At 48.5% G+C, this 26740-nt stretch overlaps 1 protein-coding gene and 1 long non-coding RNA gene across 6 annotated transcripts in view; one reads left to right on the top strand and one right to left on the bottom strand.

Annotated features, from left to right (window-relative positions):
- Nucleotides 1–237: 237 nt before the first annotated feature.
- LOC130840311 (uncharacterized) overlaps nucleotides 238–26740 on the bottom strand; it is a 32946-nt gene continuing 6443 nt past the window's right edge. For both annotated transcript variants that reach the window (XR_009049993.1, XR_009049992.1), the window contains exons 2-4: nucleotides 18490–18611; nucleotides 14510–14584; nucleotides 238–2940 (exon numbers count right to left, since the gene is read on the bottom strand). This is a non-coding gene — a long non-coding RNA (uncharacterized LOC130840311). The remainder of the gene's footprint in view (nucleotides 2941–14509; nucleotides 14585–18489; nucleotides 18612–26740) is intronic.
- Nucleotides 2096–26740, top strand: SP2 (Sp2 transcription factor). Of its 4 annotated transcripts, none has more exons than XM_057715681.1 (7): nucleotides 2096–2139; nucleotides 15520–15596; nucleotides 16420–17394; nucleotides 22272–22584; nucleotides 23699–23873; nucleotides 24106–24299; nucleotides 25520–26740. In XM_057715681.1, the coding sequence occupies exons 1-7, from the start codon at nucleotides 2133–2135 to the stop codon at nucleotides 25618–25620; spliced, it is 1842 nt and encodes a 613-aa protein (XP_057571664.1). In that variant the 5' UTR covers nucleotides 2096–2132; the 3' UTR covers nucleotides 25621–26740. The 4 variants fall into 4 exon arrangements, with proteins under 4 accessions (XP_057571664.1, XP_057571663.1, XP_057571665.1 ...); XM_057715680.1 differs by having other exon boundaries at nucleotides 2097–2139; nucleotides 15517–15596; XM_057715682.1 differs by lacking the exon at nucleotides 2096–2139 and adding an exon at nucleotides 3777–3795 and having other exon boundaries at nucleotides 15517–15596.

Here is a 26740-nt window from a genome sequence, read left to right as displayed (position 1 = left end):
GTCAGAGGTAAGAATAAAAGTGTGTAATGCAGTGTGAGTAAAGCCCTTTGCATGTGCCAAAAGCAGCCCAGAGAAGGAAAAAGCTCTGGCTTATCAGGAGTTCAGACTTGGAGCAGGTTATTGAAGGATGCATAGGAGTTTACCAGGAAAAAGGAAAGAAAAAGTAAGAAGGGAAATAGAGAGATGAATAAGTGTTTAGGAACTGTGGAATCTTTTCTTGAGGCAAAAAGCTAGGATTTGTGGAAAGAGAACAGGGTGGCAGAGGGAGACAAAGTGTGAAAGGTACACTAGAGTGTGAAGGACATTGTTTGCCTAGAAAGGAGTATGGACTTTTTAATCCAAAAGGGTGCAGGGAGCCAATGAAGGATCTTAATTAAAGGAGTGATATCTTTTGAAGTCTTGTTTTTTCAAAGGCTAAATCTGAGAGGGGTAGACTGGAAGAGACTATTAACATTTATTCAACAATCACAATATGCCGGGCATTCTGCTCTGCATTTTATCACACCAACCCTTTATGCGAGTCATGATCCCTTCAAACTGCCAGTCATGATCAAGAAAAGGAAGTGGATAAACTAGACATTGGGATTAATATAGACACACTGCTCTATATAAAATAGATAACCAACAAGGACCTATTGTTATAGCACAGGAAACTATGCTCAATATTTTGTAATAACCTATAGGGAAAAAGAATCTGAAAAGGACTCTATATCTATATCTGAATCACTGTGCTGTACCCCTGAAACTAAGACAATATTGTAAATCACTAGAGGAAGGAAGGAAAGGAGGAAGGAGGGAGGGAGGGAAGAAAGAATAAGATAGGACAGGATAGAAAACATCAGTGCGTCGCAGGTAGGAAGGGTAAGTATTGTTTTTGGAAATTTTTACCATACATTCACAGGAGTATAAGTATACCGGGTCAGGATGCAAATGTATTTCTCACTGTGGGGTTATGATTTTAAAAAAAGGAGAGTCACTGCTCTATGGTGTGGGTGTGATTAGCCTCATTTTACAGATGAGGACAGAGGCGCACGGAGTTTCAGTACCCTGCCTCTCTGTAAGTAGGCTGTGCGAGTTTCGAACCCAGGCTGGTCTGAAATCAGAGTGGATTCCTCCTCACTAAAGCCTTCCAAAGTTACACATCCATAGCGAAGATAAAGCTACCCGGGTAGTGCCTTGGCCAAGCGCTCTACTCACAGCACCTCATTCAAAGAGGCAAGTGGGGCTGAGGCCAATTCTGTCCACCGGAGGCGCTGGTTAGAATGCTTTTTCCAGGAGTGCCCCAGGCAGGAGAGGCAGCCCTGGGAATCTACTTTTAGAGAGCTTCAGGTGATTCTGATGCGCACGTTAGCGGGCTGATGCAATAACCAGGTGAGGATTAAGAGGAGTTTGAAGTGAGACGGCGAAAATACTCTTCTCTCTCAGAGGTGTCACGTAGCTCCAACTCCCGCTATTGTGTGTGACGCCAATGCCTCGCTGTACAAAGTCTCCTGGAGGCTCACTTCCCTCTCCAGAAGCGATGAAGGCCGAGAGGGTAAATAAAAGACCCGTGACTTTCCACTCACCAGGCACGGGGTTGAGTGGTCGAAAAGCCGCAGGCTTTCGCCACACCAGAGCAGCACGGGTTGGAGACGCAAAGTAGATGCTATTTATGGGTCATTTTTCGGCCTCACCCTGAGGACTTCTGATTGGCTTTAGGGCAGATCTATCACTCATCTCCTGGGTTAGAGGTGGGTGGAAGGTCAACCACAACCAATACAAAACCATTCCTCAGCTAAGCCCCTCCCCACCTAGCTTCCTGTTACTGTCTATCAACCACCTCGTAGGCGGGACTTTGCCTCCCGCCAGTTGGCTGGCGAACATGTCGTTCACTCTTCAGTAGGCTTTCGGTTGGTGCCCTCTACCGTCCATCAGTGACATTTCGCAGGTCTATTGGCCAAACCAACGTCGCTCTAGATGCCTCTCTTTGATTGGTTGGTAGTGCTGTCGGTCCCCAATGTACCAAGCTCTTATTGGTGAACGCTGCCGTCGCTCGGGCGGTGGCGGGCTCCGGGATTGGCGGGTGCTAGGCGGGCGGTGTCAGGCTCTCGGTGGCGGCGGAGGCGGCGGAGGCCAGGGAGGAAGATGTCGTAATGAGCGGTGGGTCCTGGCCGCTGCCGGCGGGGTCTTCCCGGCTCTCAAGGGTCGGGAAGACGGGCAGAGGCCGCAGGGAGGGGGAGCCGGGGCTGGGGGTTCCCCCCTGGGGCCGGGCCTGGTGCCGGGGCCGGCTCCGGGAGGGGCGGGGAGGGAGGATTCCCGCCCGGAGGAGGAGCGGGGCTGGCCAGCCGGGCGGAGGCACCCGGAAGGGGGCGTTCGACTCCCCGCCCCCTCGGAGCCCGCTGGGCGGGAGGGCGGCTCTTCCGGGGGCTGGCGAGAGGTGCGGGCACCCGGGGCGAGCCTGGCACCCCCTCCGCCCGGTGGCCGACCCGCGTGAGCGCTGCCCCGCTCAGGGACGCTGCCTGGGTCTGCTCTGAGGAGGCGGCCGACGCCCTGTGCGCTTGCCCTGTGTCGGGGGACCCTCTTGCTCTCTAGCTTTAGGCCTGTCAGCGATTCAAGGTTCTCCCGTGTGCAGAGAGGGGCGGGGGAATGCTTGAAATTCCGATGGCGCCAACCACATGGGCACTGCTGGGCGTGGAAGCCAACCTAGTTAGTGATGTATGCCAGTCTTGAGATGGTGTCAGGACACGAGGCAGATGACCTCTCGCCTTAGACTGCTTAGTGGGCAGAAACTTTCTTTTAATGTTTTCACTTGCATTCTTGAACCCCCAACTAGATTATCCGCCAGCTCTTAGCAGAATCCTGAGACGTTTAATAACTTGTTGACAGAACTCCCAGCGTGTTACCTGACATCCCGGGGAGGAGAGGGAGGGGACTGCTGAATCCCAAAGGCCAGGAGCAAACCTAAGGAATGGCAGGAGAAATAAAACAAAATGGATATTTAAGTTCTTCCTCCACCCCACCTCCATCCCCACTGCTGACTTACGGTTCTCAGCCTCCTACCCATGCTGCTTGGCTTATGTTCTTCGTGGCTTTCTAATTTTAGATGAAAAGGAACTGTGTCTTCTCCTTTGGGCAATTGAGAAACCTGTCCTCAATGCATTCCTTGCTTTTGATTCCAATATACTGTCATGTTCAATTGTTTCTTAATTAACTTGATCCAGAGAGACTCAGTTTGGCTTTTCTCAGTGAACATTCTCCCGAAGTTTGTTTCTTCTGAAGCTACTTCTTCCTCATTTATTTGTTTTCTTAGAGAAAGGGAGGGAGGAGCCGGTAGATCTGCTTTAAACAGATCTACCTGTTTAAGTTGGCCCATGGTCCCCCATTACATGGGTTTCATTGCAGATAGAAGGGTGATGACTGTTGCAGGGTACACTGACATGCACTGTCTAAAACTTGCATGCTGTACCGCAGCAGGCATTAAGTATCACAGTGGAGGGCTAAGTGTTGAGTTGGTATTTTGGATAAGATTTTTCGGGCTAGAAAGTTTTAGGGTGTTGTCCAGCTCACAGAGAAGCTTTGAAGGGAATGATGGTAGAGCCCACACCATAGAAGTGATTTTGATAACACAAAGAAATCTGTTGTCTGCAATAATGAATATAACTGCAGTGTCTTGTTTTGTTTTAAATTCTTGTGTGCGATGAAGGGGGTGAATCTGTCAGACAACCTATCAATTGGGCTGACGATGTCAGTGTTCCAGTTTCTTCTAACAGGCATTAATACCTGTTGGAAATGGATTCTCATTGGCTGGTGCAATTGGTAAGTTTTCTAATTCTGGTTCTTCCACTTGGTTGTACAGAGGCTTAACCTCTTTGTTTAAAAGCAGCAACAACAACAACAAAAGCAGGAGAAAAAAAAAAGCTGCTCTGACATAATTATGAACCCCCTGAGCTAGGCTGCTAAAGACATAGTCTCTTGGCCAAGGAGACCCAAGTAGAGTTAGTTCATAATTGGAGCATCACCTGATGGCTCATCAGGGAGAACTGACTCCAGGAGGAAGAGTTTGGCCTCACTGTTGAGAGCAAGTAGACTGACAGGCTCTTTTCTCTCAGATTCTGTTAAGTTTGGGCCTCTGGAGGCCTGTCAGAGGCGAGAAGAAACTTTAAGTCAAATGTCTGGGTAAAGGAGCCTCATGGCATAACAGCAGAGAGGATATTTCACTTTGATATCTTCAGCCTTGAAATTTCTAGTTCTTCTGTTGATGAATAGTAGTTTTTTGGAGAAGTTGCACAGTCTCTTGTAGCCTAAACAGTTCGTTGCTATAGGTATGTGATCATTCCCAAGCTTGCTTTACGCAACTATTGCCCAACCAGGGCCTTTTTGAAAACATTTAAGCTTGTTGTAGCTAACCAGTAGCCCCTGGTACTGGCTTGGGTTTAGCAATCTTCTAGACCTTGCTCACTCCCATCTCTCTCATGGAAATGTGGCATGCTCTTCTAAGACTTAACTTTACCACCTCTCTTCTCTGTAGATACACAAATTGGAAGCCTTACTTCCAGAGATTGAAAAACTTAGGAATTATTTTGGAGGAGATTGACAATGGCCACAGAATGAAAGATGCAGAGAAACACTGCTTTAAAGGGTGTGTAGAGTATCAGAAAAATGTAGAGATGTGAACACTTCTGAGTTTAAACAATCACACTGTCCAGTCTGAAACCTTGTGGGCTGCAGACTTAGAGCAAAATCTATTTGGAGAAGCTTCAGTATTTTCTTATTAGTGTATTGGGTGATACATCTGGAGTGTCCCTTTGAGCAGCTCAACTGGATTTGTGAACATCTTCCCAGCAAATTCTAAGCCAGGACACTTGGATTCTGTGTTGCGCTAGAAGGCAAGATGGGCTGAGAAATTCACATCGTTATGGATGCATTTGTTGATGTTTTTGCTTTTTTGTTTTTGCTTTGCTTTTGTTTTGGATCCACATGCAACTCCTCGTGTGACTTCCTTCTGTTGAAGGAAGGAAAAAAAGCTTTCTCTTTTATTTCTTCCTTCACAGAGTCAGCACTTAGATCTTTATATTTCTGAAACATAGTTGAAAGTCTCTTTCTCTCTTAAGAACTACTTCCTCAGTTATCAGATCTTTTTTTGGCTAGCAGCACTCTCTAAGGACACCTAGGGTGGGGAGGTCTCACTTTGCTGTCAGTTATCTGTTGGAGCTGGGTGGAAAGGTGAATGAAGTGGGTAAAAACATGGGGCATTACTAACTCAAGGGCACTGTCAGCTTGAGTAGGAAGGAGATGAAAGATTGCCTTTGTGGAGATGCTCGCAAGTGGTACTGGTGGGTTTATTCCAGTTGACAAGATTCCAAAATGGAAAACTGATTTCAACACTGGCAGCTTAGGGGGCACCACCACTTCCACTGCACGTCTAGGTCACGCTTTCCGGATGCTCTGAGGCCGCTACTGGCATAAGGGATTGCTTCTCATCAGGATGGGCTTTGAGCTGCTGTGCTCTTGGGAGATGAGCTCTACTCAAGAGCAGAGGAGTATAAAGAGCTAAGTGCTCAGTTTTGCTGCTTCTCAGTTTACCCTCTGTGAGCAGCTCCGAGCAATGTTGAGATGTAAGGGCTGTTTGTGTCACAGGAAGAACGTGCTTGCAGACCCAACTGTTTGAATCCTTCCTTTGGCCATTTCATTTCCCTGAGTTATAGTTTCAGCATTGCAACTGCATGCTATCCCTAGGCAGAAGCCCCACCACACCAAGATGCGTTCGTCCCCATGCTGTGGTTTAGGCTGTTAGGTGGTCTCTTCATCTCAGCCATGCAGTGAAAATGGCTCAGGAACCAGCAGACACTGGCCTCCACACTCCCAAATATCCTCTTTCTAGAGCTTCCTCTTTGGGGTGTTTGTTACCTCTCCTAGGGGACTCGGTGGAATCACAAAGCCGCCTTTCAGTGGGTGTAAATAGGGAGTAGGAGAGCAGTCAGGGCCATGTGATTGGTTGTGGAATATTTCTGCCTCTGGCCAGTGTCTAACTAGAAGTCTTCTCAGACTAGCCTCAGAACAGACCAAAACATTTCCCAGCCAACAAAAAAGTAAATGGTGAGCCAGCCTTCTTGTCCCAGGGGAAATGAAGTCACCACTCATTTCAGAACTGATCGTAGCTCTGGATGAATGTGCGGGGTGACTCACAAATAAATGTGTCAAAGCAGAGAAAGCATGTGTTTGTACATAATGATATTCTTTAGTGGGGGAAGGTGTGTCTTGGTTTCTTTTTCTCTCCTGCTTTCGACAGAGTTCTGGGGCCCAGTATTTTTGTACCATTTCCTGGGACTGCTTCCGTCAGAGTGAAGTGTTCTCACCATCCCCTGCTAGCTGCCCCGTGTCCCCACTCACTTCTCCAGGGTCCTTTCCAGTCTGATAGGATACAGACTGGCAAATGGCAAGGTCACACTTTCAGGAGAGAGATTCAGGGTGGAGACAGATAACAGGCATTCAGACAAGCAGGTACCCGCATCATCTTAACTCACTCGGAAAAGAACTTTTCCCCAGTACTTGTTAATTGAAAGAAGCATTGAGATGTGGCACCTGGTGTGTGGTGATGAGATGTGTGCTTTGAGATGTCTGTCCGGGAGAAAGACTGGACCGTGCTGGTCCACGCACAGGCTCTTGTCCCCATGTGAAGTGACGAGCAGGGTTGAGTTCCTTCTGGGAGTGGATTGGTGAGTGGATCCCCGCCTAGTGCCAGGATATGCAAATCTGCAGGTTTTCTCCTTTGGTTCTTAAATTCTGCTCAGGCTGTCCTGCTCTGCAGCCTCTAGCAGTCATTCATTCATCCACTCAGCAAATATATCTCAAGCACTTAACCATGGGGCGGGGGGCGTGCATCAGTAGGTAAGGCAGAGAGAAGTCCCTGCCTTTAGGAAGCTTACGTCTTCGTGGGAGACAATAAATAAGTAACTAGTAGATATCAGACAATGAGAAGTGCTAAGGGGAAAAACTGAATAGAGGACAGGAGAACGTGAGGGGTGTGGTTTACATAGGGTGGTCAGGGAAAGAAGTTTGAGTAACACCCTGAAGGAGGGAAGGGGTTGAGCCAGGCTCCGTCTGGGGAGGGGGGTGGGGAGAACTCAAGCGGAGAGAACCGCAAGTACAAAGGCCCTGAAGAGGGGCCACACCTGGCATGTTCAGGAATAGCAGGGAGGCCAGCGTGGCTGAAGCAGTGAGGGGGAGTGACGGGGGATAAGTCAGAGAGGTCACATGGGCCCCTTATGAGTCACAGTGTGGACTTTGACTGGGAGACGGGATGTACTGGGGGCTCTGAGCAGGGAAGTAACATGATTTTGTATGTTTGTTGGATCTCTGGATGCGTGTTGAGAATAAACCAGCAGAGACAAGGTCAGAAGCCCAGCAAGGAGGCTTTCACAGTTACCCAAGCGAGAGATGATGGGGACCCGAACTGGGTGATAAGTAGAAGTGGTCGTGAAAGCAATCAGATTCTGAACACATTTTGAAGGTAGAGCCGAAAGCGTTTGCTGACAGGTGTAGAGTGGAAAAAAGAAGGGTTGAGGATGACTCCCAAGGTTTTTGGGCTGAACAGCTGAAAGGATGGAGTTCCATTCACTGCTGTGGGGACGTCTGAAAGAGGCAGAGAATTAGGGAGATAACAGGAGCCCTGTTTGGGGTTAGGTAGATTTGAGTTGCTTATCAGTACATCCAAGTGGAGATGTCGGTAGGCAGTCGGACATACAAGTCCTGAGGTATACGTTTGGGAGTCATCATTATACAGAACCTATGTATATTATTGGTTTCTAAAGCTATGAGACTAAATGAAATCCCCCAGCAAATAGGTGTAGACAGAAGAAAAACAGGTCCCAAGACTGAGCCCTGGAGCAGCCCAACCATTTAGAATTTGAGAGAAGGACCCAGCAAAGGAGTCTTAGAAGAAGCAGCTGGAGACGTAGGAGGCTACCTTGCAAGCCAAGTGAAGAAAGTGTTTCAAGGAGGAAGAGGGGCCAACTGTCAGATCAGCACAAGCTGAGGTCTAAGAAGTAACCATCGGACTTGGCAACATGGAGGTCACTGGTGGTGGGAGCAGGTTTTGTGGCGTGGATGGGAGGGGGCAAACTGGCTGGAACATGTTCAAGAAAGACTGGTGTGAGAGAAATGAGGGACAGCTAGTATGGGTGACTCTTGCAAGGAGTTTTGCTTGAAAAGGAGAGAAATAATCACTCTTGACTGATAAAGGTAATTTTAACTTTTTGATGAAATTGTGGACTTACATAAGGGTCATGGGCTGAAGCTGGGGTCAAAGTTGGGAGCAGGGAAGACAGGATGGCTCAGTAACTGTCTGGGTGGAGATCTCCCTTCATTAATTAGCCTGTGGCATTAGCCACGCCCAGAACTGTTCTCATTTCCTGAAAGTCAGTGAAATTCCTTTTACTGTTACAGAGCTCTTTTATATGGTTACTCTAATTGTTGGAGATTTGCTTCTCAGAAATGCTCAGAGCAATTTGGAGTCTTTCTTGATCCTTTCTCCTCCAAGCAGATTCTCTAAGCCCATTTGTCAGCTCCCTTTGAGGTCCAACTTTGTTCTCTAAAACCAGCTATGGCTTGCTTTTCCCTTACCAGCTCTGAATTCTTCCAGGCTAGGCAACTGGAAAAGACTGGGCTTAGGAACTGTTTTGTTGGCTTCAGGCCCAGCTGAGCTGACCAAAATAGCCAGCAGAAGAACTGTTTGCACAGAGTGAAGTTCCTCTAGGGGAAATACCGTAGCAGACAGCCAAGAAAGCCATAGCCAGGGTGGTAGGACCCCGTGAGGCAATAAAAACCTAGTACCCCCAAGGCCTGGCTGTGGAGTTTCAGCCAAGTTCTTGCCCAGAGTCTACCATTATGGTATTTCTTTGGATCCCTTCTCTCTCATCCCCTGTCTCAAGAGTAGTATTCTTTTTTTTTTTTTTTTTGTGGCACACAGGCTTAGTTGCTCCGCGGCATGTGGGATCTTCCTGGAGCTGGGATCGAACCCGTGACCTCTGCATTGGCATGCGGATTCTTAACCACTGCGCCACCTAGGAAGCCCCAAGAGTAGTATTCTTAAGTGAAAGACCAGTGGAACAATCCCTAGTCTCATGGCCAGGGCTCTGGGGTCCCATCTGAGGCCTCTTCCTGTTACGTGGTGCTCCCTGAGTCAGCCTATGGAAAGAGCCTGTCGTGGGGGGGGGACATTCTGTGAAGGGTGCCGTGGGGCATGTACACTGGCACAGAGCAGGGGCACTGGCCCCAGACTTGCAGAGCAGGAGGAAGGACGTCAGGAGAGTTATAAATGAGCTCCAAAGAGGAACCGGAGTTGGCCAGACAAATGGGAGCAAGTGTGCTTAGGCTCCAAGTGAGAGAGGACATGTTGTAGTTCCAGAAATGGAAAAAACTGAAGTGTTTGTCCGGAGAGTTGGAAGGGCAAGAGATAAAGTAGGAGGGAGGAGGGGTGGGGAGGGGGCAGCTTGTTTTGGCCTTTATAAGGTTATCTTAAGATCCTCTGGAAGCTGATGAAGGATCTAATCTGGGGAGTAGCTGGGTGGGATTTACATATTAAAAGATTCTCCAAACCAGATTGCGGAGGCAGGATTAGAGGCAGCTAGGCCAGAGGCTGGGCAGCCATTTTGAAGGCTTTGGGCAGTATTTCAGGCTGAGCGGAAGGTGGTTAACGCCAGCATCACGCAGATGGAGAGAGGTTTGTATTTAGGAGGTAGACCCAGGAGGATTTGATGAGTGTGAGGTTTGATGTGGCAGTTCAGCAGTGAAAACAGACCTAGGACACCCTTCCATGAGTGTGGAAGAGAGACATTAAGCCCATGATTATTTAATGGGTAGTGAGTTACCAGAGAGGTGAACCTCATCTCAGGGGTCCTGGAAGGCCTCACTGAGGAAACATGTCTATTACGTAGTGGGCTCTCAGGGGAAAAACCCTGCCTGAGACCTGACGGGTGAGTAGGTGTTAGCTAGTGAAGAGAGAAGAAAGAGCTCTAAGCAAGGAAAGGACGGCAGCAAAGATGGAAGCTCTTCAAGGATCTGGAAGGAGGCCCCTGGTGACTGGGGATGAGAAGGCTGGGGAGAGAATGGGCAGAGGTGAAGCTCAGTGTTGGAAGTTCTGTGGCCAGCCCACGTGGAAGGCCCACAGAGGGCTGGAAGTACTGGTCCGCCACTCAGAGGGGTGGCGTAGGCCATGCGTAGACCCCGGAGTCATCAGCCTGTGGAAGGTACCTGAAGCCATGTGAGTGGGCACAGTCACTCATGGCACAGGTGTTGGGTGAGAAAGATGATGTTGAGGAACATCTGTATTGAAGGGGTGGCAAAAGGAAGAGGAGCCCACAAAAGGAAGAGGTGGCCGGAGAGGTAGGAGAAAATCCATGGGGATTTTGAAGAGGAGGGAGTGGGCAGAGGGTCAGGAACTGCTGAAGGGGGTCAGCTGGATTGAACAATGAGGAGGTCCCCCCGTGACCTGGGTAAGTGCAGTGTCAGCAGAAAGCTGGGGTGAAAGTCCAAGTGCGCACATGAGAAAGGAGAAGGTAGCAGAGAGCTGGCAGCTTTTCCACCAAGTTTGGCCAAGGAGGGAGGAAGCTGTAACTGGAGGGACAGAGGTGGAGATGAATGATGTGTATATATCAAGAGCTGGGACACTCAGGGGATGCTTTTCCCCTGGTCTTGGAATTAAACTGGCTTCCAGTATGGAGAAAAGGAAAGTCAGGTGTGGTTCTGTCAGGCACTGGACACCCCCAGCCCCCGTCTGGAAGCCTTGTTTGATAGCCTTGGAAATTTTCCTTGCAGCCTAAGAGAGCTACTATTGCTTGTATAGTAAATCACCGTAAAACTTCACGAGTCAGGGGACTGTTGGGAAAGTTTTAGCCAACCAAAATTAATGAAAGTCTGAATGATAGCACTCTGATGGAAATGCAGCCTTTTCTTCTAAGAATATGCAGTAACCCCACTTACCAATGTTGCTAAACGTAGGTTTCAGTGATTGGATATAAACTGCTGTTAAAAGCAAATAGTATGATTGAAACAGTGGCATGGTATAAAACAGTTCCCTAGCTATGCCTTAGAGTCCCCTTGTAGGCTTCATACACTATTTAGCCTCGTTTTGAATAGTATGAAGGAAAAGTTAAGCACAATTTATGTCCAAATTACACATTTTAAATATAAGGTTCCAAATTAATGAAGTTCTAAGGTACCTTTGATCATAGTCCTGCAGTTAGGCATCTGTGCTACTTCTTAACCGCTGTTCATTTCCAAACACCAACTGGAAATGTTTCTTTTCCCTTTCATGGGTAATCCTAGAATATAATTCTGCAGTGGCAGGGAGATTAGTCTCTGTTTTGGTTGCCCAGGTCCACAGCCCAGGGGCCACAAAACGCTGAGTGACTCTAGGAGAGATACTTATAACCACAGGTTTGAGATCTAGAGGAGTAGTTCAGGGGCCAGCCAGGAAGGAAAATGAAACCAACCAAACTGCGGGTGGAGTGCCCGCAGTCTGCCCTGGCGTCGAGACTCTGCTGTAACTTAATAACTGAAGAGCCTCTTAGCCCAGCCCAGTCTCCAGACAGTGTGAGTCCAGGGTGGCGATGGTGACTGCAGAGGGAGAGAGGGAGACGGGAATGGGAGGTAAAGAAGCACTGGGCCGGTTTCCATTTTGTTTGCCTTCTGCCCTGTTCTGGTGTCCTTCAGTTCCATAACAGGGGACGTCTGAGGGAGAGTCAGTCACCATTTTTAGCTGAGTAAACCTGAGCCCAGGGGGCCTTCTGGGAGAGCCCCTGCCTTCCTTTCGCAGCCCTGCCAGCAACTAACTCCTCCTGTGTTTTATCAGCAACATGGTTTGAGGATTATAAAAAATTTTAAATTCTCAAACCAGATCATTTAGTCCAGCTTCCCACCCCATCTAGACATCCGGTCTCTGACAGAGACACACATCCTGCCTCTGGCTAAATGATTCCAGAGAAGGGAGAACATTACCTCAGGAGACAACTGATTCCATCTTTTGAAAGTCCTCCCCACTAATAAACTGAAATTTCCACCCTAAAGTCTCGGTTCTCCCCATGGAACACAAGTATGGAATAAATGCCCTGGTGGGTATTGCTGCTCTGGTGTCCTGGTCACCACCATGGCTGCCCTCCTCTGAACCAGCTCCAGTTGAAAATTTGCATTTCAGAATGCCCCTCAGGACAGAACCTGACCCTCCAGATGGGGCCTGAGTGCAGAGCTGACAAGGACTATTATTTTCTTCTCTGATTGAACTTTTGGAAATGCAGTCTAAGATTGCAGTAGCTGTTTTGGCAACCACATCTAGATTCTGTTGCTTCCCATATAACTTTGAGTCAAAACCACTGGGGCTTTTTCGCATGAGAACAACTATTAAGCTCTGTCTTCCTGTCCTATATGCATGTGATTTTTTTTTTTTTTTCCTTAACCCAAATGCAGTGTTTACTCAGCTTCAAAGTTTAAACCACCATTTATTGATTACCCTCGGTGTGCTCACTGTTTTTCATATTACTGACGCCTCCTGGAGTCCTGTGGTGACATGACCTCTGTTTTACAGGTGGTGAACTGAGGCTGGGGGAGGATGCCCCAGCCACCCCACCGTCTGAATTCTCATTTCAGTCTGGAGCCTCATGCTCTTAAGCGCTGCACATACCAGTTTTTTAAGATCTCTTTGAACCCTAATACAGACACCCATTGTGTTTACAGTCCGCCTTTTTGTGACATCCATAAAGTTAATTTGCCTTCTAGGTCTTTTGCATGGTTTCCCAAACTTGGGTGGTGGATAGACTGCTTTGAAGCCACGTTTTCCAGCCTCTAGGGCACAAAACCAATTTAGTGAGTCACAACCGGCATTTTAAAAAATGAAATAGAGTAGAAAAATACCAAAGCCCATCACGTGTAGCAAGGGCAAATTTTGTTTCAGGAAATTCTCATTACATGAGCACAGGACAGGGAAGTGTGTGGGGGTGTATGTGCACGCACTGGGTCTTGATGTAAATTGTTTTTATGACTGTGGTTCATGGTCTAAATAGTTTGAACACTGCTCTAAAGGGAATATGTTTTTCAGTCAACTTAGATTGTTTTCATTATAAGGCTGCAGCCTTCTGTATGCATGTAAATCTGTTTATCAACTCATTGATCTATAGAATTAATTAAATAACTACAGAAAAGCCAATAGAACTCCAATCAACAATATCATTTTGGGAGGAAAGCAGTTGACTGAACCCAAATCGCTGCTGTCCGTGTAAGTGCGGCAAGACCTGACATCCAGGCTCCTTGAATTGCACACGCCCAGCCTGCAACGTCTAGTGCCCAGAGACGTGGTCCTCCCGGGCTTCTGACGAGCCCTCAGCACTCACTTTGCACAAGTGTATTGTGAATTAAATGTGCGGAATTAAGTTGTCTTAATTAATGAGCCCATGTAGTTAGAGTGGTGCCACTTGGTACCAGTACAGTTGTAAACACACACACAGACCCAGAAATGTGCACATCTTGGTTGGCAGCAGTCACCCAGTGAAGTATATGTTCCTTTTTTAAAAGGTGGTCGTTATAGTGAAAACACGAGAATAAAACATCTTGGTAGAGAAAGCAGGCACCTCCGAGGAGAAGGCTGCAGATTCTGGTCCTGGGCCGCACCCTATAGTATGAGACCCTGGTTGACCTCGCAGCAGCAGACTCCTCAGGATGGCCCAGGTCTCAGCACGTAGGTGGAGGCACATTCAGCTCAGCCCCCAAACTAGACTATCATCCTGCCTGCAGTTCTTTCCCTCCTTGTTCTTGACACCTTGTTGATATAAAGTATGCAGTGTATACCATTCTCTTGATGTAGCCATCCAAAACCCCATAAAAAAGAAACAGGTTTGTTCAGCATGCCTTGTTTTTGGCAACCCCACACTTAATGCCTTGTGATCACTGCTTCCCTACCTCCGGAACTGTAGTGCTCTTCAGTCATTTGTTCTAGGATTTTGCTAAGCATCCGTGTCTGTAATAGTTTAGGGTTCACCTATATGATTTTGCCCAGAGCTGCCCTCTGGCTCCTCACACAGTTTGCAAGTGTGCCTGCAAAGCCTCTCCCTACTCTGGAGAGCAGTTCACGTGGCCTTAAGGCCTGGAAGCCAGTGAAGGCGTTCATGAGCCTGCTGTACTTACCAGCCCATCACCTGTCCCGGGCTGCAGTTCCCGCTTTACCTTTTCCCACTTAAGAATCCTTCTCCCAAAGAGAGAAGCCAGAGGCCAGCAGAAACGTGAGGGGTTCTGCCTCTTCCCTGATCCCTGTTTGTCCTCTTCTTGCGAGATGCCGAGCAGGGGCTCCATGCCTGAGCCATTGTGCCTTTTCGAGTCTCTGAGTAATACCCTTCCTGTTTCTATACTTCCTGAAACCTGCTTTCCAGAGGTCTAAGATACAAGTCTGACTCCCTGCCTAGTGTTCTTTTCCTTAGTGATGTGTAAACTATACGATGGCTTAGATCCTTTCCCCCCCAATTCTCCTGATTTCCATTTTACTTACCTTCTATTTCTTTAGGTCAGACTTAAGTTCAGAGTAGAGATTCCCTTCATTACTTCCTCAATGTTCTTTATTTTCCTTTATTTAAAATAAAAGTACAGTAGAGTGTATTCATTGTGGGGAAAATGAGAAAGAAAATACAGAAAACAAGGGGAGAAATTCTTTCAGTGAAGCAAATATCTACCACCAGGAGATAATGGCTTTTAACATTTTAGCCTTTTTTTTTAGACTTTTTTCTGCTATATTCATATATAGAAATATATATACATTTAAGCAAAAATTTGATTTATTATATTTTCATTCTCATTATATTCAGTTCTTAGCTCCTAATCTCAGTGATACCTATATAAGGGCCATGCCTGTTGTCCTATGTAAAAGTGTAAATTCATCTCAAGTAATTACCCGTGTGCTCTAGATAACTGATACCTGGACCATTGTGCTTAGGCAGTGAAGTCTGAGCATAAAGCATTCAAGATTTTTGCATGGAACGGGTATGTCTTCCTTGTCAGGGATCCCGGCCCAGCGATACTTCTCTCCCAGGCTGGCTTGGCATCTGGCTGCAGCAGGAGTGAGTAGGAAGCCTGGGTCAGAGCTACAGGGTTAGCTGGGGGGCTCCCCCGCCCACCGTCATAGGGGTTCCAGTCTAGCTGCGGAGAGTCAGCAGTGCCCGGCAGAGAGGGCTCCGTTAGGTGGTGCAGCTTGGTTACTGAAGCCAGTGTTATTTTGGTCTCTATCTTCACGTTATCCTAGACTTTATGATGGTTGGAGGAGATGGTCCAATGGAGGGAGGACCAGCTGTCCTCACAGCCTCAGATGGCTAAGTCTGAGAAAGGGAGAAGGTCATTTACTTAAAGAGTCGTAGGGTTGCTGACCTTGAGTGGGGAAGTGCCGGGAAAGGTCATTAACCTCTCATGGGGAAGCAGCAGCAAATAGAGGCAAAAAGATCAGAGGCAAGGGGACTTGGGTTGTTTTTGGGCATCACGGGTATTAACCCATCTCTTTTCTTCCAGCAGATCCACAGACCAGCATGGCCGCCACTGCCGCTGTCAGTCCCAGTGACTACCTGCAGCCCGCCGCCTCCACCACCCAGGCAAGTGGGCCGTGGGCTCTGAGGGTTGGAGGCTGCGTCAGCCTGGAAGGACTCACTGAAGCTGACGTGAAACCACAACTGAAGTTCTGCCCTGGCTCACTATAATTTCTTGAGGCTATAACTCCCCGAGACTAGGGACAGTTCCGTTTTCTACTTTTTCTGAACTAAGAAACCAGGGCCACTCATCTCAGGTGCCAGAGTTGACTTGGGGGGGAAAGGCAGGATGAAACTCAAGGTCCCTTCCTCCAGACCCCACTAACCATGAAAGGAAAACAGAGACTGTGTCCCCACAGCCCGGAGACTCTTTCCTTGTAGCTTCAAAAGAGCAGCCCTTCCGATGGAAACAGTCATGTCCCAAGCACTGGAAAACACTTTTCCAAAGGGTTTATTCCTCCTGTCCGCTTCCCTTCTTTCCCATCCCTCCCTTCCTCAGTCCTTCCTCACGTGATGACTCAGGGATCCTTTAATCCCTGAGGCCGACTAACGGAACTGCATCTCCAAGCTCAGGGTGATTCCGTGTCCCCATTAGACACTACTAGACCAGTAGGGCGTGAGTGGCCAGCTCATGCTGTTGCTTCACCCTGTCAGAGGGTGCTTCTGGGGAGTCCCTTCCTGAGAAAGACATCTCCCACCCTTTCTCCCTTAATTCCTCAATGGAGACAGCAGCAGAGAAGGGGAGACAGGGGCCACTGCAGGGGGAGGATGCTGGCTCCCTGCCTGCCAGGTGGGGCGGAGCCTGCCAAGAGGAGAGCATCCTAAAGGGCAGGGCGGTTGGGCAGCAGGCCTCACATCTCACTTCCTGTCTCCGCTTGGTGTTTTGCAGGACTCCCAGCCATCTCCCTTAGCCCTGCTTGCTGCAACATGTAGCAAAATTGGCCCTCCAGCTGTTGAAGCTGCGGTGACACCTCCTGCTCCCCCGCAGCCCACACCACGGAAACTTGTCCCTATCAAACCTGCCCCTCTCCCTCTCAGTCCCGGCAAGAATAGCTTTGGAATTTTGTCCTCCAAAGGAAACATACTTCAGATTCAGGGGTCACAGCTGAGCGCATCCTATCCTGGTGGGCAGCTGGTGTTCGCTATCCAGAACCCCACCATGATCAACAAAGGGACCCGATCAAATGCCAGTATCCAGTACCAGGCGGTCCCTCAGATTCAGGCGAGCAATTCTCAGACCATCCAGGTACAGCCCAATCTTACCAATCAGATCCAGATCATCCCTGGCACCAACCAAGCCATCATCACTCCCTCACCATCCAGTCACAAGCCTGTCCCCATCAAGCCAGCCCCTGTCCAGAAGTCAAGTACAACCACCACTCCAGTGCAGAGTGGAGCCAACGTGGTGAAGCTGACAGGTGGAGGTGGCAATGTGACACTTACTCTGCCTGTCAACAGCCTTGTGAACACCAGCGACACCGGGGCCCCCACTCAGCTCCTCACGGAGAGCCCCCCCGCCCCACTGTCTAAGACTAACAAGAAAGCCAGGAAGAAGAGTCTTCCTGCCTCCCAGCCTCCCGTGGCCGTGGCCGAGCAGGTGGAGACGGTGCTGATCGAGACCACCGCGGACAACATCATCCAGGCAGGAAACAACCTGCTCATCGTTCAGAGCCCTGGCGGGGGCCAGCCAGCCGTGGTCCAACAGGTCCAGGTGGTGCCCCCCAAGGCTGAGCAGCAGCAGGTGGTGCAGATCCCCCAGCAGGCCCTGCGGGTGGTGCAGGCGGCATCCGCCACGCTCCCCACCGTCCCCCAGAAGCCCTCCCAGAACTTTCAGATCCAGGCTGCCGAGCCGTCGCCTACTCAGGTACCGTGCGCCCCCTCTGCATGCGCCTCCCAGTCCTCCTCAGCTCTAAAGGCTGATGCTCCACCCCCCTTGGCTTGCTTTCCTAGGTGATGCTGATGCATCTCCCGATCTGACCTGAGTGTTGGGAGTCAGTATCGTTTGGGGTGGGTAATAAGTGGCCATTTCTGCCAGTTCATAGGGCCACATACTGCATATCTTATAGAAATCAGATGCAACATGCCTATATACCTATATTTTCAAAACTGTCTTTATGGGAGTCTTTTGGCAGGGGGATGAGTAGGGGGCAGATATATACTTTTTAATAATAAAATTTATTTTTTATTCTAGAATTACATACTCAATGACAGCAAGAATGAAAAAGTTCTGGTCAGAACCATTGAATTTGATGTAAAGTAAGAAAACTAATGAGAAAAACGCTGATCATTGTTAATGACAAAAATAAAAATGAGGAAGAAGTGCCCTAGCTTTATGCAGGAACATTTAGGATAGATTCCTCTGGGATGCTAACTTCAACAGGATCTTATTTTTGGCATTTATTAAGGTGCTATAATACTCAAATCTATTTGGCTCTGCAGGGCAAGTTTTATGCTTTGTGTAAGCCTAGTAAACGCCAGAGATCAGGCCCATGTTGAAGAGGGAGAACCTGGAAGTCAGAGAAGTTATCCAGTACCCAGATCTCATGGAGCACAGATGATAAATGACAAAAGAGCCAGGATTCAACTCAGATTTCTGACCCACACTTTTGTCCTTACTCCACCCTGGCTCCCGCTGGCCCTTATGTGTGGCAGGGGCTACACTTAAAATTATATAAGGAGTTTTTAAATATAAAAACCATTCCTGCCATGGAGGAATTTATAATCCAGCTGTCTGTAGAGAGAAGCAAGGCATCAGAGTGAGTGACAACAGTCGGGAGTTGTACAGTCTCCCAGGTGAAGTGCCCTTAAGTTTGAGCTGTGGATATAAGTCATGAATGAGGAAACCTGAGGCGTGCCCTCAAGTGCCTCCTCCCTTGTGGCATATTGTATACTGCCAAGTGGTTTTCTGTGAATTGTTTAATTTGTTACAACACATGTGAGGCTCACACATGAGACCTACCTTAAAGGTGAAGAGCTGAGGCGAGACCCGCTCAGGTGCTGCATTCTCGCAGTGCCTCCCCTCCCTTCACTGAGGTCCCTTGTCTTGCGACTGATAGACTCAGGGCTTAAAATCAGGTCTTCCTAAGGAAATAAGCATATACATACAGAAAGATTTAGCTACAACATTATTTTGTAACGATGACATAGTTTTCCAGTATTCTGAGGTGCTATCTATTATCCAACTAAAACCCTGTTAACTGTAGATTTAGGCTATTTCCAATCTTATCACTAAATAAATTCCTAAAACTGGGTCAAAGGATATGCACATTTTAAAAAATGTATTATACTCTGTATCAGAGAAATCCTCAGCCCTGAGGTCAAATCTGGCCCATCTCTCTGTTTTTGTAAACAAAGTGTGATTGGAACATAAACATGCCCATTTGTGTGGCTTTTGCACCACAAGGCAGAGACCTCATGACCTGCATAGCCTAAAATGTTTACTATCTGCCCTTTACAGAAAAAGTGTGTTGACCTCTGCCGTATATTGTGGGAAAGAAAATGTTCTAGTAATGGAAACTTCAGATGTGCAGAAAATAGCAGTGATTTGTAAAAGGAGCACATACCAGAAAATTGAGGATGAGATGTGTGTTTATTAAGAGATAACATGAGGTTTGTTTGTTTACTTTTAACTGAGAAACACAGTCCTAAATAATCCAAGGATCAAAAATAACCCCAATCAAAATCACAGCAGAATATTTTTAAACAAATGACTTCTTTCCCCCTGTATCATTTGAGTGTGAGTTGCCGCCATGCCACCGTTACTTCTGAATGCTTTATAGAAAATGTGTAATTCTTATATGCAAGGAGGACATCCTACATAACAACACAACCATCAAACATAGGAAATTAGCAAGGAAGCACACTAATGTCTAATTCAGAGACCCCCATTCAGATCTCACCACTTGCCCCGATGAAACCTTTGTGGCAAAAGAATCTCATCCAGTACCACACATTCCATTTAATTGTCATGTCTCCTTAATCTGTTTTGACCTGGAATAATTCCTCAGTCTTTACTTGATGTTCATGACCATGACACTTTAAAAGGCTACCGGCCAGTTACTTTGTAGAATTCCTCAGTTTAGGTTTGTGGGATGTTTCCTCATGGATAGATGCAAGTTGTGCAGTTTTTTTTGCAGAAATGTCACAGAAGTGATGCTATGTTCTCATTGCATCCTAAAAGGAGGTGCATGATTTCAATTTTTCTCAGTACTGGTGATGATTAAAGTGATATTTAGCAGATTTCTGCACCTTAAAGTTACCTTTTTTCTCTTTGTAATGGATTAGTATTCTGTGAGGAGATACTTTCTGTGCAAATATCTCATTCCTCATTAGACTTTTGCCTACTTGTTTTAGTATCTTTTACTATGATACTTTTTTTTTTGGCTGCACCACATGGCATGTGGGATCTTAGTTCCCTGAGGAGGGAGCGAACCCAGGCCCTCTGCAGTGGAAGTGTGGTGTCCTAGCCACTGGACTGCCAGGGAATTCCCATAACTTACTCTACAATAAAAAGTTAATTTAAAAAAAATCTCTAACACGGGACTGCACTGGGTGCCACACTTCCACTGCAGGGGGCCCGGGTTCAATCCCTGGTCGGGGAACTAAGATCCCACAGGCCTTGTGGCATGGCCAAAAAAAGTTACATTTGCAGATAGGTTGCAAAGGTAATACAGTGTCCTATACCTCTCACCTGGTCCCCTTCCCCCTCCCTACCTTGTAAACATCTTACATACCAGGGTACATGTGTCAAAACTAAGAAACTGACACTGGCACATTACTGTTCACTAAACTCCAGACTTGATTGGATGTCACCAGTTTTCCATTAATGTCCTCTTTCTGCTCTAGGATCCTGTCCAAATACCATATTACACTTGTGGGCATGTCTCCCCAGGCCCTTCTGGCTGGATAGCTTCTTAGTCTTTATTTTCCATGATCTTGACAGACTAGAGGCACATTGGTCAGGTATCCTATAGAATATCCCCCAGGCTGGGATTATGGGTTTTTGGAAAGAATACCACAGAGGCGAAAATGCCCCTTTTCATCACATTGTAGGAGGGGTACATGATGTCCACACAACACCTCTGATGATGTAACATTCATGTTAACTGTTATCACTTGGTTAAGGTGGTGTTTGCCAGGTTTCTTCATCAAAAGTTGCTACTTTTCCTTTTCTCAGTTCTTTGGAAGTGAGTTGCTAAGTCTGCCTTCTTCAAGGGTGGGATGGGGGTGAGAATTAAGCTCTACATCCTGGAAGGGAAAGCACCTATATTATGCAACCATCACCACTATCTAATTTTAGAACATTTTCATCACTTCAAAAAGACCCCTTTAGTGCTCACTTCTCATTTCCCCCTCGCCCCAAGCCCTGGCAATCACTAATCCATTTTCTGTCTCTATAGATTTGCCTATTCTGGGCATTTCATGTAAATGGAATCTTAGCATAGATGATCTTTTGCAGCTGGCTTCTTTCACTTTAGTACATGGTTTTCTAGGTTCATCCACGCTGTAGCAAGTGTCAGTACTTCTTCATTCCTTGTATTTTCCCAGCCCCAGTCCCGGGATCAACCATTTTTCCTAGGAATCCTAGTTCCTTTTATTGGAGGATGTGATAACAGTGTTTTAAATTCTGTCATCCTTTTCTCCATTTATTTATGTCAGTATGGATTCATAGGTTCCTATTTTTATTTACTGAGTTATAATTCATTAGTATTGTTACTTCGATGTTCAGACTGTCCTATATTTCGCCAGTGGGAGCCCCTTCTAGGTGGCTTTTGTGTCCTTTTCACATGTCACCACCATTCTTTGAGCATTTCCTTACTTTCTGGTACAAGAGGTGTTCCAGGCTTTTCTTGTATTTCCTCTGACCACAATTCTCGAGTCAGCTGTTTCTCTAAGGAGCCCTGCTTTCTTTTAGTGGAGCATGGGATTTAGAAGCTAAGAGCTGGATGCTAGGTGAGCTCTTGCTACTGGGGTTGTGCTGCTCTCAGCCCCTTCTCAGTGGACACAGTTAAGACGTATATATAAATATACCTCCACATATATATGTAATACCTAGATATGTATGGATATGCACACACATATAGTCATACACTTATATTTATTTATATTGAAGCCTAAGAGTTTCCACCAATACCTCTAATTCCTATCCAGTACTGCACGGTTCATTCTCATTCTCAGGCTCTAACATGCATATCTTTAAGGCTTTGGAGCTATAGTCCCAGATTTCCCTCCAGCAAGCCTAGACCACTCCAGCAACCCTGACATAAGCGCATGTGCCTATTTCCCTGCTGTCTCAGCAACGATGAGCATTGTGTGTTACTTTTCCATCTTTGCTAGTATGAATTGGAGAAAGACAGCTGTCTCTCCACTAATTGTGCCTCCTAAAGGCTGTTTTCATGTGTTTGATGAGCATTCACAGCGCATCTTTTGTGAGGTCATCACTTAGCTGCCTTCTAATTCTTCAGTTCGGAGATTTGTCATTATATTTTTCCACGCTAAGTATATTAAATGCTTTGTTTCAAATCAACAGTCAACATTTGTTAGCGTAGTACAGGGATGCCATCAACCCTTTTTGTTGAACATCAACAGCGGGCGAATGTAGGTCTGGGCTAGTTAGAGAAGACTTGGGTGGACAAAGAGGCACCTGCTTCTCACCTGGGCAGGGAGACGCTGCTGCACTGGAAGGGGGAAGGAGCCAGGGCTGTCGGGGGGCACTGACTTTTTCTCTCTGGCCCCTCCCAGGTCTACATCCGTACGCCTTCCGGTGAGGTACAGACGGTCCTTGTCCAGGACAGCCCCCCGGCAACAGTTGCTACCACCTCCACCACCACTTGTAGCAGCCCTGCATCCCGTGCGGCCCACCTGAGCGGGACCAGCAAAAAGCACTCGGCCGCGATTCTCCGGAAAGAACGGCCCCTGCCAAAGATTGCCCCTGCTGGGAGCATCATCAGCCTGAACGCAGCCCAGCTGGCGGCGGCGGCCCAGGCCATGCAGACCATTAACATCAACGGTGTCCAGGTCCAGGGCGTGCCCGTCACCATCACCAACACTGGCGGTGAGGGAAGGCCCCCCTGCCCAGGGCGTGGGCAGCGTGCCTGTGTGTCCCACACACATGCCTCACGTTTGCCTGGCCCCTTCTTGCTTAAAAAGCACATCCACTTGGTCCTCACAGTAACTCTGTGAGATAGTTTAAGACACGTGTTGGCCCCATCTGACAGCTAAAGACCTCGAGTATGATGGAGAGAGTAAGATGTACTCAGCAAAACTCCGCAACTAATGTATAAATACAAAATAGTTTGGTACAGACCAAAGAGAGGGAGACTCTGGGTCAGAGAACTTGAAGGAAAGCTTCTAGAAGGAGAAAGCCGTACAGTTGGAAGGAAGGGAGGGAGCCTTTGGACTGGCTTGTGCTGCACTCAGGTCAGTGGTAATATTTGGTAATATTTACAGTATGAAAGCAGCCTTGCAATTAATCAAAGGAACATTGTAGGTACCTAGTGAAAATGGTTCCTTGCATTCTTTAGCTGGGTGAAGGGCAATTTTCAAGGTAGTGGGAGCTCTCTGAATCTCCTCTCTTCATCCTTAAATGAATTTCCAGCGCTTTATGCACTTGGTTTAGTGGCCTGGGAGGAGTCGACCCACAGGCACTCCCCCTGCTTTAATGGCTTCATGTGGGTCCTAGAGAACTTGATTTGTTCCAAAGCCTATAGAACTCTCTCTCCCTCTATTAACAAAAATTCCTGGAGACTTTCCTGGGAGCAGGGTTGGTGTCTCATAAAGGCCTAAGGCTGGAGGAGATTCTGGTAAAACACTCTTAAGACCCATGTGGGCAACGTCTGGAAGTGAATTTGGCCTGTGTGGTATAGTGGTTCTGGGCATTGACTCTGAAGTTGATTGGGTTCAGATCCAGGTTCTGCAAGTTCTAGATGTGTGACCTTGAGCCTCAGTTTCTTCACCTGTAAAAGGGGGATGATAGTACCTATTTCATGGGGTTATGAAGCTTAAATGCGTTAATACATTTAAGATCTCTCAAATGGTATCTGGCACATAGCAGGCTGTCAAAAATATGAGCTGCGATGACTGTCAACCTTACCACGTGGAAGAGGGAAGAAGGGGGCCAGGCTCCCTGGGCTTCCTCACCCTGAACTCTGCCCCCCTCCTCCCCACAGGGCAGCAACAGCTGACGGTGCAGAATGTTTCTGGGAACAACCTGACCATCAGTGGGCTGAGCCCCACTCAGATCCAACTGCAGATGGAACAGGCTCTGGCTGGAGAAGCCCAGCCTGGGGAGAAGCGGCGCCGCATGGCCTGCACGTGTCCCAACTGCAAGGATGGGGACAAGAGGTAATTCAAGATGGGCCAGGTGGCCAGTCTGGCGTGTGCCGTTTCCCAAGCCCCCCCTGGGACACTGATGGAGAGGGGACAAGGCAGCAGCTCCATGCCACCTGGCCCCCTCCCCTTCCTGTGCTCTCCGACCTCACCCTACGTCCTCTCTCCATACTGTCCTGCCCCCATCTCCACCTCCCCACTCTTTCTGCTTCTCATTCCCTCCACCCACCCGCAACCCAATTCCCAGGTCTGGAGAGCAGGGCAAGAAGAAGCACGTGTGCCACATCCCCGACTGCGGCAAGACTTTCCGTAAGACGTCCCTGCTGCGCGCTCACGTGCGCTTGCACACCGGCGAGCGGCCCTTCGTCTGCAACTGGTTCTTCTGTGGGAAGAGGTTCACACGCAGTGACGAGCTCCAGCGGCATGCCCGCACCCACACAGGTGTGCCTCCCCTGTCCCCCCACCCTCACCCCGGCACGTCTGCTCCCCGCCTCTCCGCCCACCCCCGCTCCATTGTCCTTAGTGACATGGAGACGTCTGGCCTGGCCAAGGAACTGCCACACTGAGCAAGAGCTACAGACTACCTTCTCGGGGTGCAGGACTACCTGGGAAATTCTCTCAAGCTATTCCTTTATTGCATTGTTTCTGAAAGTGCGGTCAGTTGCATTGCACAGCCTTGACTTCTGCCAGAAGCTGCATATTTATTTCACCAGCACTGACGTTGTGTGCCAGGCACTGTCCTGCACATCTTACCCATTAACGAATTTAATCCTCATAACAACTCTGTGGGATGGTGCTTTGATTATGCCTATTTCCTGAGGCGTGGAGAGGGGGCCAGGTCACACAGCCAGTGACTAGTGGAGCTGGTTCAGCCCAAGCCCTCTGGCTCCCAAGTTCACACTCTTAGCCACTCCCACAATGCCTTTCCTACTGTTATTTACCAAATGATTTTCCTTAAATCATTTCACTGCTTTTACTCTTTTAGGTCCAGTGCAGTATTATTTTTCACATCACAGGCTTGAGATCAGAGCTAAATGTTTTAATATACTGGCAAATAAATACAAAACTATAAAGTAGAAAAACGTTCATCCGTCTGCCACCTATGACTGTCCTGGGTGTCTCCAGGGGTCCACAGCACATGCTCTGAGAACTGCTGTTCTGACCCCCAGGGAGCAGACGCCCGTCCTGGGCCTGGGGACCCAAAGCTCAGGCTTCTGGCCCGCGTGGCGGGGCAGGTGACGCCCACCCTCTGCAGGCTGCAGAGTAAATACTCAGAACTGCAGCAGACCCAGCCCGCGTGGGTGCCGGAGGTCAGCGGGGAGTGAGGTTTCCTGTGAGGGGCAGGACTTTGAGCCGGGGTTAGTCAGAGGGACAGAGAGCAGAAGAAAGGTGACAGGCTGCCCAGGAAGCGTCCTGGGTACAGGGGCACAGGTACAGTGTTTGGCAAGGGACAAGGAACAGAAACAAAGTAGACCAGAGAGTGATGGGGGGGGAGGGGGGCGTGAGGACGGACGGAGGTTCACATCGGTGGACCACGGGGAGCACTGTGTAAGCAGGAGGCAGGCAGGCGACGCGGCTCCGCAGGGGGCCCTCACGCCTCCCGGGTGCGCCTCCTCTTTCGGGGCCTGGCTCTGTGAGTGACGGGCGTCTCCTCTTCCCAGGGGACAAACGCTTCGAGTGCGCCCAGTGTCAGAAGCGCTTCATGAGGAGTGACCACCTCACCAAGCATTACAAGACCCACCTGGTCACGAAGAACTTGTAAGGCCAACGGAGGCGGGAGGCCCCGCAGACGCAGAGCCCCCGCCTGTGTCCCGCCTGGGCCCCTGGCGGAAAGGAGGCCCACGGGCCCGCCCTCGCCCCCCCTCCCGTTCTGCGACTGTCCCCACAGGAAGGGGCTCTGCTGCCCCCACACGCACCTCCTTCTGAAGCCCCTTGGCTCCACCCTGGCCCGCCCCTCTCACCACGAGCTCCCGGCCCGCCCAGACCGTGGACCCTGGCCGTGCCCCATGAGACGTTCTGAACCAGGACGCGTGGGAACCCTTATTTCCAAAGGAAAAACATGAATTTCACTCCGTCGAGGAGCAAAGTGAGCCCCCCTCCCCCAACACTGCCGGAGTCGCATCGTGCCATGCCCCTCCCTCTCCCGCTTCTCCCCGGCCCCCTGCAGCCAGGGCCCCCCCGGCACCCAGCTCCACCTCCGGAGAGGCTCCCGAGGCCGCCTCCAGTCCACGCGCCCTGCCCCACCCCAGCTCTCCTCCAGCACATTCCAACTTTCTATTTAAAGAGTAAAGCTCCCCACGGACTCCCCGATTCCCCTCTTTTTCTACGGAGAACGTTGCCTTATACTCTGCTCCCAAGGAACACTGTGTGCTGTGTGTGCTTGAAAGAAGTTTTATTTAACTGCTCCCCTCTTCCTGTCCTTGTTCCTCACTCCCCCATGCCTGCTTTTAGTTGAGGGTTTTTGGGGGGCAATGATGAGCATATGAGTTTTTTTCTCACTCTAGTAATGCTCTTTTCTAAATGACACAGCATTTCAACTCAAATCTGGATTCAGATAAAACACCTTCCCATCCTGGACCTCATCCCTCTCCCCCTCATCTCACCCGCCCTGACCAGCCCAAGCCCCACTTGTGTACAGTGTATATTGTATAATAGACAATGTGTCTACTACATGTTTAAAAACATATTGCTTGTTATTTTTGAGGCTTTTAAATTAAACAAAAATCCAACTTTATTTTTAGTTGTAACTGCTTGAGGTATGTTTTATGAATTAAGTGACAGATTTGTTATCCTTTATTAACGATGTACTTTGTTGGTCAGCACTGGGCTGACAAAAATTTTTTCTTGCTAATAAATTTAGTTGCCTGAGGCAAAATCTGCAA

Source organism: Hippopotamus amphibius, chromosome 17, assembly GCF_030028045.1.
Source record: "Hippopotamus amphibius kiboko isolate mHipAmp2 chromosome 17, mHipAmp2.hap2, whole genome shotgun sequence".
Classification (NCBI taxonomy): Eukaryota; Metazoa; Chordata; class Mammalia; order Artiodactyla; family Hippopotamidae; genus Hippopotamus; species Hippopotamus amphibius.
Note: the sequence above shows the minus strand (reverse complement) of the source record. Positions and strands in the feature narration are given on the sequence as shown.

Excerpts from the sequence above, each read along its gene's own strand:
- SP2 (XM_057715679.1), top strand. Across the intron at positions 17,395-22,271 it reads CCGAGCCGTCGCCTACTCAG|GTCTACATCCGTACGCCTTC; the intron begins GTACCGTGCGCC and ends GGCCCCTCCCAG. Across the intron at positions 23,874-24,105 it reads TGCAAGGATGGGGACAAGAG|GTCTGGAGAGCAGGGCAAGA; the intron begins GTAATTCAAGAT and ends CCCAATTCCCAG.